We start from the raw sequence: 14,693 nt of genomic DNA, 5'->3' as shown, positions 1-14,693 counted from the left end.
TGGACATATGTTTGGGAGCATCTGTACATTTTCACACTTGCTCACTTTCATCCATTCTCGACACCTCCCCTTCCCACAGGAAACAGCACAGATGCATGAAGGAAAAGAAAAGAGATAGCATATACATACATTCCTTCATTTCTTCCAAATCCAGTTGCCACCCCATGTCAGCAAGGTAGCATAAGGAAAGAGACGAAGATGTTCAATCTGCTCACATCCATACATGAGCTGTCATGTGTAATGCATCAAAACCACAGCTCCCTATGTACAACCTGGCCCCTCAGACCTTTCCATTGTTTATCCTAAATGTTTCACATGCTCTGGTTGGCCCCAGTATGCCACATCATTCCACTTCACTCTCTTCTGTGCACGCCTTTCACGTTCATGCATGTTCAGGCCCTAGTTGCTCTAAATCTTTTTCACTCTATCCTTCGATCTCCAGTTTGGTCTCCTAGTTCTCCTTGTTCCCTCCACTTTTGACACATATGTCCCCTTTGTCAACCTTTCCTCACTCATTCTCTCGATATGTCCAAACCATTTCAACACTCCTCTGCTCTCTCAACCATGCTCTTTGCATTTCCACACATCTCTCTTACCCTTTCATTACATACTCAGTCAAACCACCTCACACCATTTGTTGTCCTAAAGCATTTCATTTTCAACATATCCACCCTCCTCTGAACAACCCAGTCTATAGCCCATGCTTCACAGCCATGGGATGTTCTTTACCCCAATTATATTGCACATCTGCACTTTATTCTGTACCTAAAATCAGCGTACTTTCAACTTATATCTCACATTCAGTCTTCTGAAAAATAAAGTTAGATGATGCATTTGTGTATTAGATGTGAGAGATGTTTATGAATTTATAGCCGATAAAGACTGGATCTGTTGCAGAAATAGTAAAGTACAACTGCTCCCCGACTTATGATGGTTTGACCTACGATTTTGTACTTTACGATGGTGCAATAGTGATATGCATTCAGTAGAAACAGTATTTTTAATTTTAATCACTTCCTAGGCTAGCAATAAGCGGTATGGTACTCTCATGATGCTGCATGGTGGCAGTGAGTTGCAGCTTCCAGGCAGCCACGCAGTCATGAGTGTCAACAACCATTACTCCTCAGTGTACTGTGTTGCCAGCATTTTTTTGTGTGTGTGTTTCATATGCCATCCTGTTTACAAAATGCCCATCTGTCTCCTGCCTCTGGTGAGAAGAGGAAGGCAATTACTCTTGAGATGAAATTAAAGATAATTAACTAGCATGAAAGCAGCAAGCCAGTACAGTAATGGCCATCAAAGATAATTAACTAGCATGAAAGCAGCAAGCCAGTACAGTAATGGCCATCAAAGATAATTAACTAGCATGAAAGCAGCAAGCCAGTACAGTAATGGCCATCACACGTAAGTTAGGACTTTCATGATCGACGATCTTGACCATCTTAAAGGATAAAAAGTGAGTCAGTGATGCAATGAAATATGCAGCATTGGTTAAATCCACTGTCCAAAGAAAAGAGCAAGGCCAATTGATAATAAGGATATTTATTTATTTATTATACTTTATTGCTGTCTCCTGCGTTAGCAGGGTAGCGCAAGGAAGCAGACGAAAGAATGGCCTAACCCACTCATATCTTTCTTTCTTTCATCTTTCATACTATTCGCCATTTCCCGCGTTAGCAAGGTAGCGTTAAGAACAGAGGACTGGGCCTCTGAGGGAATACCCTCACCCGGCCTCGTTCTCTGTTCCTTCTTTTGGAAAATAAAAAAAAAAAAAATATATATATATACATGTATATACATACACATCCACACACGCACATATACATACCTATAGATCTCAATGTATACGTACATATACATATATATACTTTTTTTTCGCTCTCTCCTGTGTTTGCGAGGTAGCGCAAGGAAACAGACGAAAGAAATGGCCCAACCCACCCCCATACACGTCCACACACGCAAATATACATACCTACACAGCTTTCCATGGTTTACCCCAGACGCTTCACATGCCCTGATTCAATCCACTGACAGCACGTCAACCCCGGTATACCACATCGATCCAATTCACTTTATTCCTTGCCCTCCTTTCACCCTCCTGCATGTTCAGGCCCCGATCACACAAAATCTTTTTCACTCCATCTTTCCACCTCCAATTTGGTCTCCCACTTCTCCTCGTTCCCTCCACCTCCAACACATATATCCTCTTGGACAATCTTTCCTCACTCATTCTCTCCATGTGCCCAAACCATTCAAAACACCCTCTTCTGCTCTCTCAACCACGCTCTTTTTATTTCCACACCTCTCTCTTACCCTCACATTACTTACTCGATCAAACCACCTCACACCACACATTGTCCTCAAACATCTCATTTCCAGCACATCCACCCTCCTGCGCATAACTCTGTCCATAGCCCACGCCTCGCAACCATACAATATAGTTGGAACCACTATTCCTTCAAACATACCCATTTTTGCTTTCCGAGATAATGTTCTCGACTTCCACACATTCTTCAAGGCTCCCAGGATTTTCGCCCCCTCCCCCACCCTATGATTCACTTCCGCTTCCATGGTTCCATCCGCTGCCAGATCCACTCCCAGATATCTAAAACACTTTACTTCCTCCAGTTTTTCTCCATTCAAACTTACCTCCCAATTGACTTGACCCTCAACCCTACTGTACCTAATAACCTTGCTCTTATTCACATTTACTCTTAACTTTCTTCTTTCACACACTTTACCAAACTCAGTCACCAGCTTCTGCAGTTTCTCACATGAATCGGCCACCAGCGCTGTATCATCATCGAACAACAACTGACACACTTCCCAAGCTCTCTCATTCACAACAGACTTCATACTTGCCCCTCTTTCCAAAACTCTTGCATTCACCTCCCTAACAACCCCATCCATAAACAAATTAAACAACCATGGAGACATCACACACCCCTGCCGCACACCTACATTCACTGAGAACCATCCATTTTCCTCACTTCCTACACGTACACATGCCTTACATCCTCGATAAAAACTTTTCACTGCTTCTAACAACTTGCCTCCCACACCATATATTCTTAATACCTTCCACAGAGCATCTCTATCAACTCTATCATATGCCTTCTCCAGATCCATAAATGCTACATACAAATCCATTTGCTTTTCTAAGTATTTCTCACATACATTCTTCAAAGCAAACACCTGATCCACACATCCTCTACCACTTCTGAAACCACACTGCTCTTCCCCAATCTGATGCTCTGTACATGCCTTCACCCTCTCAATCAATACCCTCCCATATAATTTACCAGGAATACTCAACAAACTTATACCTCTGAAATTTGAGCACTCACTCTTATCCCCTTTGCCTTTGTACAATGGCACTATGCACGCATTCGCCAATCCTCAGGCACCTCACCATGAGTCATACATACATTAAATAACCTCACCAACCAGTCAACAATACAGTCACCCCCTTTTTTTAATAAATTCCACTGCAATACCATCCAAACCTGCTGCCTTGCCGGCTTTCATCTTCCGCAAAGCTTTTACTACCTCTTCTCTGTTTACCAAATCATTTTCCCTAACCCTCTCACTTTGCACACCACCTCGACCAAAACACCCTATATCTGCCACTCTATCATCAAACACATTCATCAAACCTTCAAAATACTCACTCCATCTCTTTCTCACATCACCACTACTTGTTATCACCTCCCCATTTGCGCCCTTCACTGAAGTTTCCATTTGCTCCCTTGTCTTACGCACTTTATTTACCTCCTTTCAGAACATCTTTTTATTGTCCCTAAAATTTAATGATACTCTCTCACCCCAACTCTCATTTGCCCTCTTTTTCACCTCTTGTACCTTTCTCTTGACCTCCTGTCTCTTTCTTTTATACATCTCCCACTCAATTGCATTTTTTCCCTGCAAAAATCGTCCAAATGCCTCTCTCTTCTCTTTCACTAATAATCTTACTTCTTCATCCCACCACTCACTACCCTTTCTAATCAACCCACCTCCCACTCTTCTCATGCCACAAGCATCTTTTGCGCAATCCATCACTAATTCCCTAAATACATCCCATTCCTCCCCCACTCCCCTTACTTCCATTGTTCTCACCTTTTTCCATTCTGTACTCAGTCTCTCCTGGTACTTCCTCACACAAGTCTCCTTCCCAAGCTCACTTACTCTCACCACCCTCTTCACCCCAACGTTCACTCTTCTTTTCTGAAAACCCATACAAATCTTCACCTTAGCCTCCACAAGATAATGATCAGACATCCCTCCAGTTGCACCTCTCAGCACATTAACATCCAAAAGTCTCTCTTTCGCGCGCCTGTCAATTAACACGTAATCCAATAATGCTCTCTGGCCATCTCTCCTACTTACATATGTATACTTATGTATATCTCGCTTTTTAATCCAGGTATTCCCAATCACCAGTCCTTTTTCAGCACATAAATCTACAAGCTCTTCACCATTTCCATTTACAACACTGAACACCCCATGTATACCAATTATTCCCTCAACTGCAACATTACTCACCTTTGCATTCAAATCACCCATCACTATAACCCGGTCTCGTGCATCAATACCACTAACACACTCATTCAGCTGCTCCCAAAACACTTGCCTCTCATGATCTTTCTTCTCATGCCCAGGTGCATATGCACCAATGATCACCCATCTCTCTCCATGAACTTTCAGTTTTATCCATATTAATTGAGAATTTACTTTCTTACATTCTATCACATACTCCCACAACTCCTGTTTCAGGAGTACTGCTACTCCTTCCCTTGCTCTTGTCCTCTCACTAACCCCTGACTTTACTCCCAAGACATTCCCATACCACTCTTCCCCTTTACCCTTGAGCTTCGTTTCACTCAGAGCCAAAACATCCAGGTTCCTTTCCTCAAACATACTGCCTATCTCTCCTTTTTTCATATCTTGGTTACATCCACACACATTTAGACACCCCAGTCTGAGCCTTCGAGGAGGATGAGCACTCCCCGCGTGACTCTCTGTTTCCCATTTTAGAAAGTTAAAAAATACAAGGAGGGGAGGATTTCTGGCCCCCCCCCGCTCCCGTCCCCTCTAGTCGCCTTCTACGACACGCGAGGAATGCGAGGGAAGTATTCTTTCACCCCTATCCCCAGGGATAATATACATATATATGCATATATATATACACATACATACGCACATATACACACATATACATATATATACATATGTAAAATGTAAGAAATAATTTAGAAAACTGAAACTTCTAGCTTGAAATGAAATGAAAAAAATGAATGTCACATAATGGTTCAACCTCAGGCTATGGAAAAGGGAAATGTATAATTTATTTACACAAACGTCAGTAGTAGTTTTCATCAATTTAACTTCTGTATCATACTGCCTGGTTCAATCCATTGACAGCACGTTGACCCCGATATACCACATCATTCCAATTCGCTCTATTCCTTGCACGCCTTTCACCCTCCTGCATGTTCAGGCCCCGATCACTCGAAATCTTTTTTACTCCATCTTTCCACCTCCAATTTGGTCTCCCACTTCTCCTCGTTCCCTCCACCTCTGACACGTATATCCTCTTGGTCAATCTTTCCTGACTCATTCTCTCGATGTGACCAAACCATTTCAAAACACCCTCTTCTGCTCTATCAACCACACTCTTTTTATTACCACACATCTCTCTTACCCTTTCATTACTTACTCGATCAAACCACCTCACACCACATGTTGTCCTCAAACACCTCATTTCCAGCACATCCACCCTCCTCTGCACAACTCTATCGATAGCCCATGCCTCGCAACCATATAACATTGTTGGAGCCACTATTCCTTCAAACATACCCATTTTTGCTTTCCATGATTGAGTTCTCGACTTCCACTTATTTTTTAATGCTCCCAGAACTTTCGCCCCCTCCCCACCCTATGATTCACTTTCGCTTCCATGGTTCCATCCGCTGCCAAATCCACTCCCAGGTATCTAAAAGACTTCACTTCCTCCAGTTTTTCTCCATTCAAACTTACCTCCCAATTGACTTGTCCCTCAACCCTACTGTACCTAATAACTGTGCTCTTTTTCACATTTACTCTCAGCTTTCTTCTTTCACGCACTTTACCAAACTCAGTCACCAGGTTCTGCTGTTTTTCACACGAATCAGCCGCCAGCGCTGTATCATCATCGAACAACAACTGACTCACTTCCCAAGCTCTCTCATCCACAACAGACTGCATACTTGCCCCTCTTTCCAAAACTCTTGCATTCACCTCCCTAACAACCCCATCCATAAACAAATTAAACAACCATGGAGACATCACGCACCCCTGCCACATACCAACATTCACTGAGAACCACATTCCTCTCTTTCTACACGTACACATGCCTTACATCCTCGATAAAAACTTTTCGCTGCTTCTAACAACTTGCCTCCCACACCATATATTCTTAATACCTTCCACAGAGCATCTCTATCAACTCTATCATATGCCTTCTCCAGATCCATAAATGCTACATACAAATCCATTTGCTTTTCTAAGTATTTCTCACATACATTCTTCAAAGCAAACACCTGATCCACACATCCTCTACCACTTGTGAAATTACACTGCTCTTCCTCAATCTGATGCTCTGTGCATGCCTTCACCCTCTCAATCAATACCCTCATATATAATTTCCCAGGAATACTCAACAAACTTATACCTCTGTAATTTGAGCACTCACTCTTATCCCCTTTGCCTTTTTACAGTGGCACTATGCAAGCATTCCGCCAGTCCTCAGGCACCTCACCATGAGTCATACATACATTAGATAACCTTACCAACCAGTCAACAATACAGTCACCCCCTTTTTTAATGAATTCCACTGTAATACCATCCAAATCCTCTGCCTTGCCGGCTCTCATCTTCCGCAAAGCTTTTACTACCTCTTCTTTGTTTACCAAATCCTTCTCCCTAACCCTCTCACTTTGCACACCACCTCGACCAAAGCACCCTATATCTGCCACTCTATCATCAAACACATTCAACAAACCTTCAAAATACTCTCTTCATCTCACATCACCACTACTTGTTATCACCTCCCCATTGGCCCCCTTCACTGATGTTCCCATTTGTTCCCTTGTCTTACGCACTTTATTTACCTCCTTCCAAAGCATCTTTTTTATTTTCCCTAAAATTTAATGATACTCTCTCACACCAACTCTCATTTGCCCTCTTTTTTGCCTCTTGTACCTTTCTCTTGACCTCCTGCCTCTTTCTCTTATACATCTCCCAGTCATTTGCATTATCTCCCTGCAAAAATTATCCAAATGCCTCTCTCGTCTCCTTTCACTAATAATCTTAGTTCTTCATCCCTAGAAGCAAGATAATAAGGAAAGGCATCATAGTTTTCATAATGTAAAGGTTAGCGGTGAGGCAGCAAGTGCCGATACTGAAGGTGCTGAATCTTCTAAGGAAGAGCTGCATATGCTAATTGTGGATGAGGAATGCAAGTGTTCTGAGAAGGTTTAAGGTAGACTACGATATTTTCATTTTATGATGAGTTTATCGGAACATAACCACATCCTAAATTGGGGAGCACCTGTAATAGTAAATTCTACACTTATTGTATGTGTGTTTTGTTGATTATTTTTTGATTAAACTGAGTTGGAAGGAACTTAAGAATATATGTTTTTCTGTGAATCTTAGGAAACATTCACCTTCATCACATGAGGTCTTTGTAAGAATTATAAGATTAGGGCCTTTCCTGACAGTTTTTTTTTTTTTTCATTTTTATTTTTTCCCTTTAGGTGTCAAAACGTTCAGCTGGACTTACAGTTGCAATCAATGAACATGGAGAAATTATGAAAACAGCCCCTGGAAATGTAAGAACAATGGATGTAGAACAATCGATGGTTGGCTCAGGAATGTCAAAGGAACTTATTTGCCGCACATGTAAGTATTGCCAAGTAATGGCCTTCTGTGTTATAGGTGGAGTATATGTTCCCAGAAAATGCCATTTAAACCTTTGTAGGCTGTGACTTAAATTTATGTGCTTGGGAGTGTTAGACTATGATTTATATTTACAGTGTGTACTTCATTCCCAAGTTTTAAATGAACACATGTGATACAGGGCATGGAAAGTTGCAAGTGGTCATTATTATCTCAGTTAGATAGCCCTAGGCAGAGTTGGTCAGTATCACTGAGTGTCAGTTACCTTATAGAAATTTTATTACCAACAAGTAGCTAGTGTAGGCAAGAAATTTCCCACGATTCAAAAGGTCTCAATCATCTGACAGGCAGGGATGAAATGGAATATATTTGATAAAAAAATAAAAAGGACAGTGATGAAGAGGCCTTTCAAGCTGATATAATGAAAATGATAATGTCTCTTAATCTTAAGAAGTAAATGATGAGTCTAGTGACAGTATCAAGGTTGAGGAGATAGCACCTTGCTCTATATGTGTTGTGAATAAAGCGAAGTACAGAAGAATATGTACCTGATTTATAGGATTTTGATGCAATGATGATAGTACATGTTAGGTTACAGAGAATTATAGTGCCAGTATACATATTCATATCAATTGCTCCCAAACTAATGGATATACTTTTGACTGAAAAATGTACGGGGATCCCCACAAAATCATACCTTACAAAGTGGTTTTACTGTATTTTCATTCAAGAATTAGGATAGAAATGTGTAGAATGACATTTAAGTTTTTGAAATAGTGACGGAAAATAGTGGCAGATTTTGTTTTATTTTATTCTATCCCTGGGGATAGGGGAGAAAGAATACTTCCCACGCATTCCTCACGTGTTGTAGAAGGTGATTAAAGGGGACAGGAGTGGGGAGCTGGAAACCCTCCCCTCCTTGTATTTTAACTTTCTAAAAGGGGAAACAGAAGAAGGAGTCACATAGGGAGTGCTCATCCTCCTCGAAGGCTCAGATTGGGGTGTCTAAATGTGTGTGGATATAACCAAGATGAGAAAAAAGGAGAGCTAGGTAGTATGTTTGAGGAAAGGAACCTGGATGTTTTGGCTCTGAGTGAAACGAAGCTCAAGGGTAAAGGGGAAGAGTGGTTTGGGAATGTCTTGGGAATAAAGTCTGGGGTTAGTGAGAGGACAAGAGGAAGGGAAGGTGTAGCACTACTCCTGAAACAGGAGTGGTGGGAGTATGTGATAGAGTGTAAGAAAGTAAACTCTAGATTGATATGGGTAAAACTGAAAGTTGATGGAGAGAGAGGGGGATTATTGGTGCATATGCACCTGGGCATGAGAAGAAAGGTCATGAGAGGCAAGTGATTTGGGAGCAGCTGAGTGAATGTGTTAGTAGTTTTGATGCACGAGACTGGGTTATGGTGATGGGTGATTTGAATGCAAAGGTGAGTAATGTGGCAGTTAAGGGAATAATTGCTGTACATGGGGTGTTCAGTGTTGTAAATGGAAATGGTGAAGAGCTTGTAGATTTATGTGCTGAAAAAGGACTGATGATTGGGAATACCTGGTTTAAGAAGAGAGATATACTTAAGTACACGGATGTAAGTAGGAGAGATGGCCTGAAAGCATTGTTGGATTACTCGTTGATTGATAGGCATGCGAAAGAGAGACTTTTGGATGTTAATGTGCAGAGATGTGCAACTGGAGGGATGTCTGATCATTACCTTGTGGAGGGGAAGGTGAAGATTTGTAGAAGTTTTCAGAAAAGAGAGAATGTTCGGGTGAAAGGAGTGGTGAGAGTAAGTGAGCTTGGGAAGGAGACTTGTGTGAGGAAGTACCAGGAGAGACTGAGGACAATGAAAAAAGTGAGAACAAAGGACGTAAGGGGAGTGGGGGTTGGAATGGGATGTATTTAGGGAAGCAATGATGGCTTGCACAAAAGATGCTTGTGGCATGAGAAGTGTGGGACATGGGCAGATTAGAAAGGGTAGTGAGTGGTGGTATGAAGAAGTAAGAGTATTAGTGAAAGAGAAGAGAGGCATTTGGACGATTTTTGCAGAGAAATAATGCAAATGAGTGGGAGATGTATAAAAGAAAGAGGCAGGAGGTCAAGAGAAAGGTGTAAGAGGTGAAAAAGAGGGCAAATGAGAGTTGGTGTGAGAGAGTATCATTGAATTTTAGGGAGAATCAAAAGAAGTTTTGGAAGGAGGTAAATAAAGTGCATAAGACAAGGAAACAAATGGGAACTTCAGTGAAGGGGGCTAATGGGGAGGTGATAACAAGTAGTGGTTATGTGAGAATGAGATGGAGTGAGTATTTTGAAGGTTTGTTGAATGTGTTTGATGATAAGAGTGGCAGATATAGGGTGCTTTGGTCGAGGTAGTGTGCAAAGTGAGAGGGTTAGGGAAAATGAATTAGTAAACAGAGAAGAGGTAGTGAAAGCTTAGCAAAAAATGAAAGCCGGCGAGGCAGCGGGTTTGGATGGTATTCCATTGGAATTTATTAAAAAAGGGGGGTGACTGTTTTGTTTTCTGGTTGGTAAGGTTATTTAATGTATGTATGACCCATGGTGAGGTGCCTGAGGATTGCCAAAATGCTTGCATAGTGCCATTGTACGAAGGCAAAGGGCCTGGGAAATTATATGGGAGGGTATTGATTGAGAGGTTGAAGGCATGTGCAGAGCATCAGATTGGGGAAGAGCAGTGTGGTTTCAGAAGTGGTAGAGGATATTTGGATCAGGTGTTTGCTTTGAAGAATTCATGTGAGAAATACTTAGAAAAGCAAATGGATTTGTATGTATTATTTATCGATCTGGAGAAGGCATATGATAGAGTTGATAGAGATGCAGTGTGGAAGTTTTTTTTTTTTTTTTTTTTTTTTTTGCCGCTGTCTCCCGCGTTTGTGAGGTAGCGCAAGGAAACAGATGAAAGAAATGGCCCAACCCACCCCCATACACATGTATATACATACGTCCACACACGCAAATATACATACCTACACAGCTTTCCATGGTTTACCCCAGACGCTTCACATGCCCTGATTCAATCCACTGACAGCACGTCAACTCCGGTATACCACATCGATCCAATTCACTCTATTCCTTGCCCTCCTTTCACCCTCCTGCATGTTCAGGCCCCAATCACACAAAATCTTTTTCACTCCATCTTTCCACCTCCAATTTGCTCTCCCACTTCTCCTCGTTCCCTCCACCTCCGACACATATATCCTCTTGGTCAATCTTTCCTCACTCATTCTCTCCATGTGCCCAAACCATTTCAAAACACCCTCTTCTGCTCTCTCAACCACGCTCTTTTTATTTCCACACATCTCTCTTACCCTTACATTACTTACTCGATCAAACCACCTCACACCACATATTGTCCTCAAACTTCTCATTTCCAGCACATCCATCCTTCTGCGCACAAGTCTATCCATAGCCCACGCCTTGCAACCATACAACATTGTTGGAACCACTATTCCTTCAAACATACCCATTTTTGCTTTCTGAGATAATGATCTCGACTTCCACACATTCTTCAAGGCTCCCAGGATTTTCGCCCCCTCCCCCACCCTATGATTCACTTCCACTTCCATGGTTCCATCCGCTGCCAGATCCACTCCCAGATATCTAAAACACTTTACTTCCTCCAGTTTTTCTCCATTCAAACTTACCTCCCAATTGACTTGACCCTCAACCCTACTGTACCTAATAACCTTGCTCTTATTCACATTTACTCCTAACTTTCTTCTTTCACACACTTTACCAAACTCAGTCACCAGCTTCTGCAGTTTCTCACATGAATCAGCCACCAGCATTGTATCATCAGCGAACAACAACTGACTCACTTCCCAAGCTCTCTCATTCACAACAGACTTCATACTTGCCCCTCTTTCCAAACTCTTGCATTTACCTCCCTAACAACCCCATCCATAAACAAATTAAACAACCATGGAGACATCACACACCCCTGCCGCAAACCTACATTCACTGAGAACCAATCACTTTCCTCTCTTCCTACACGTACACATGCCTTACATCCTCGATAAAAACTTTTCACTGCTTCTAACAACTTGCCTCCCATACCATATATTCGTAATACCTTCCACAGAGCATCTCTATCAACTCTATCATATGCCTTCTCCAGATCGCATGGAAGGTATTAAGAATATATGGTGTGGGAGGCAAGTTGTTAGAAGCAGTGAAAAGTTTTTATTGAGGATGTAAGGCATTTGTACGTGTAGGAATAGAGGAAAGTTATTGGTTCTCAGTGAATGTAGGTTTGCGGCAGGGGTGTGTGATGTCTCCATGGTTGTTTAATTCGTTTATGGATGGGGTTGTAAGGGAGGTGAATGCAAGAGTTTTGGAAAGATGGGCAAGTATGTAGTCTGTTGTGGATGAAAGAGCTTGGGAAGTGAGTCAGTTGTTGTTCGCTGATGATACAGCGCTGGTGGCTGATTCGTGTGAAAAACAGCAGAAGCTGGTGAGTGAGTTTGGTGAAGTGTGTGAAAGAAGAAAGCTAAGAGTAAATGTGAATAAGAGCAAGGTTATTAGGTACAGTGGGGTTGAGGGACAAGTTAACTGGGAGGTAAGTTTGAATGGAGAAAAACTGGAGGAAGTGATGTGCTTTAGATATCTGGGAGTGGATTTGGCAGCGGATGGAATCATGGAATCGGAAGTGAATCATAGGGTGGGGGAGGGGGCGTTGTTTTGGGAGTGTCGAAGAATGTGTGGAAGTCGAGAACATTATCTCGGAAAGCAAAAATGGGTATGTTTGAAGGAATAGTGGTTCCAACAATGTTATATGGTTGCGAGGCGTGGGCTATGGATAGAGTTGTGCGGAGGAGGGTGGATGTGCTGGAAATGAGATGTTTGAGGACAATATGTGGTGTGAGGTGGTTTGATCGAGTAAGTAATGTAAGGGTAAGAGAAATGTGTGGTAATAAAAAGAGTGTGGTTGAGAGAGCAGAATGGGGTGTTTTGAAATGGTTTGGTCACATGGAGAGAATGAGTGAGGAAAGATTGACCAAGAGGATATATGTGTCAGAGGTGGAGGGAGCGAGAAGTGGGAGAGCAAATTGGAGGTGGAAAGATGGAGTGAAAAAGATTTTGGGTGATCGGGGCCTGAACATGCAGGAGGGTGAAAGGCGTGCAAGGAATAGAGTGAATTGGAACGATGTGGTATACCAGGGTCGATGTGCTGTCAATGGATTGACCCAGGGCATGTGAGGCGTCTGGGGTAAACCATGGAAAGTTGTGTGGGGCCTGGATGTGGAAAGGGAGCTGTGGTTTCGGTGCATTATTACATGACAGCTAGAGACTGAGTGTGAACGAATGTAGCCTTCGTTGTCTTTTCCTAGCGCTACCTCGCGCACATGAGAGGGTTGTTGTTTTAATGTGTGGCGGGGTGGCGACAGGAATGAATGAAGGCAGACAGAATTATTTACGTGTGTATATATGTATATGTCTGTGTGCATATATATTTATACGTTGAGATGTATAGGTATGTATATGTGCGCGTGTGGGCGTGTATGTATATACATGTGTATGTTGGTGGGTTGGGCCATTCTTTTGTCTGTTTCTTTGCGCTACCTCACTAGCATGGGAGACAGCAACAAAGCAAAATAATATTTATTTTTATTTATTTATTCTTCTTTGTTGCTGTCTCCCGCGTTAGCGAGGTAGCGCAGGGAAACAGACGAAAAAATGGCCCAACCCACCCACATACACATGTATATACATACAAGTCCACACACGCAAATATACATACCTATACATCTCAATGTACACATATATATACACACACAGACATATACATATATACACATGTACATAATCCATACTGTCTGCCTTTATTTATTCCCATCGCAACTTCGCCACACATGGAATAACAACCCCCTCCCCCCTCATGTGTGCAAGGTAGCGCTAGGAAAAGACAACAAAGGCCCCATTCATTCACACTCAGTCTCTAGCTGTCATGTAATAATGCACCAAAACCACACCTCCCTTTCCACATCCAGGCCCCACACAACTTTCCATGGTTTACCCCAGACGCCTCACATGCCCTGGGTCAATCCATTGACAGCACATCGACCCTGGTATACCACATCGTTCCAATTCACTCTATTCCTTGCACGCCTTTCACCCTCCTGCATGTTCAGGCCCCGATCACCCAAAATCTTTTTCACTCCATCTTTCCACCTCCAATTTGCTCTCCCACTTCTCGCTCCCTCCACCTCTGACACATATATCCTCTTGGTCAATCTTTCCTCACTCATTCTCTCCATGTGACCAAACCATTTCAAAACACCCCATTCTGCTCTCTCAACCACACTCTTTTTATTTCCACACATCTCTCTTACCCTTACATTACTTACTCGATCAAACCACCTCACACCACATATTTTCCTCAAACATCTCATTTCCAGCACATCCACCCCTCTGTGCACAACTCTATCCATAGCTCACACCTCGCAACCATACAACATTGTTGGAACCACTATTCCTTCAAACATACCCATTTTTGCTTTCCGAGATAATGTTCTCGACTTCCAAACACTCTTCAAGGCTCCCAGAATTTTCACCCTCTCCCCCACCCTATGATTCACTTCCGCTTCCATGGTTCCATCCGCTGCCAGATCCACTCCCAGATATCTAAAACACTTTACTTCCTCCAGTTTTTCTCCATTCAAACTTACCTCCCAATTGACTTGACCCTCAACCCTACTGTACCTAATAACCTTGCTCTTATTCACATTTACTCTTAACTTTC

General features: G+C 42.3%; 1 protein-coding gene across 2 annotated transcripts in view; it reads left to right on the top strand.

Moving 5' to 3' along the window:
- Window positions 1-14,693, top strand: part of LOC139754679 (uncharacterized) — a 327,464-nt gene that overhangs the window by 158,992 nt on the left and 153,779 nt on the right. For both annotated transcript variants that reach the window (XM_071672228.1, XM_071672229.1), the window contains one exon: window positions 7,797-7,941. In XM_071672228.1, coding sequence (XP_071528329.1) covers window positions 7,797-7,941 — 145 coding nt within the window. The remainder of the gene's footprint in view (window positions 1-7,796; window positions 7,942-14,693) is intronic.

Source organism: Panulirus ornatus, chromosome 17, assembly GCF_036320965.1.
Source record: "Panulirus ornatus isolate Po-2019 chromosome 17, ASM3632096v1, whole genome shotgun sequence".
In the NCBI taxonomy this organism is placed as follows: Eukaryota; Metazoa; Arthropoda; class Malacostraca; order Decapoda; family Palinuridae; genus Panulirus; species Panulirus ornatus.
Note: the sequence above shows the minus strand (reverse complement) of the source record. Positions and strands in the feature narration are given on the sequence as shown.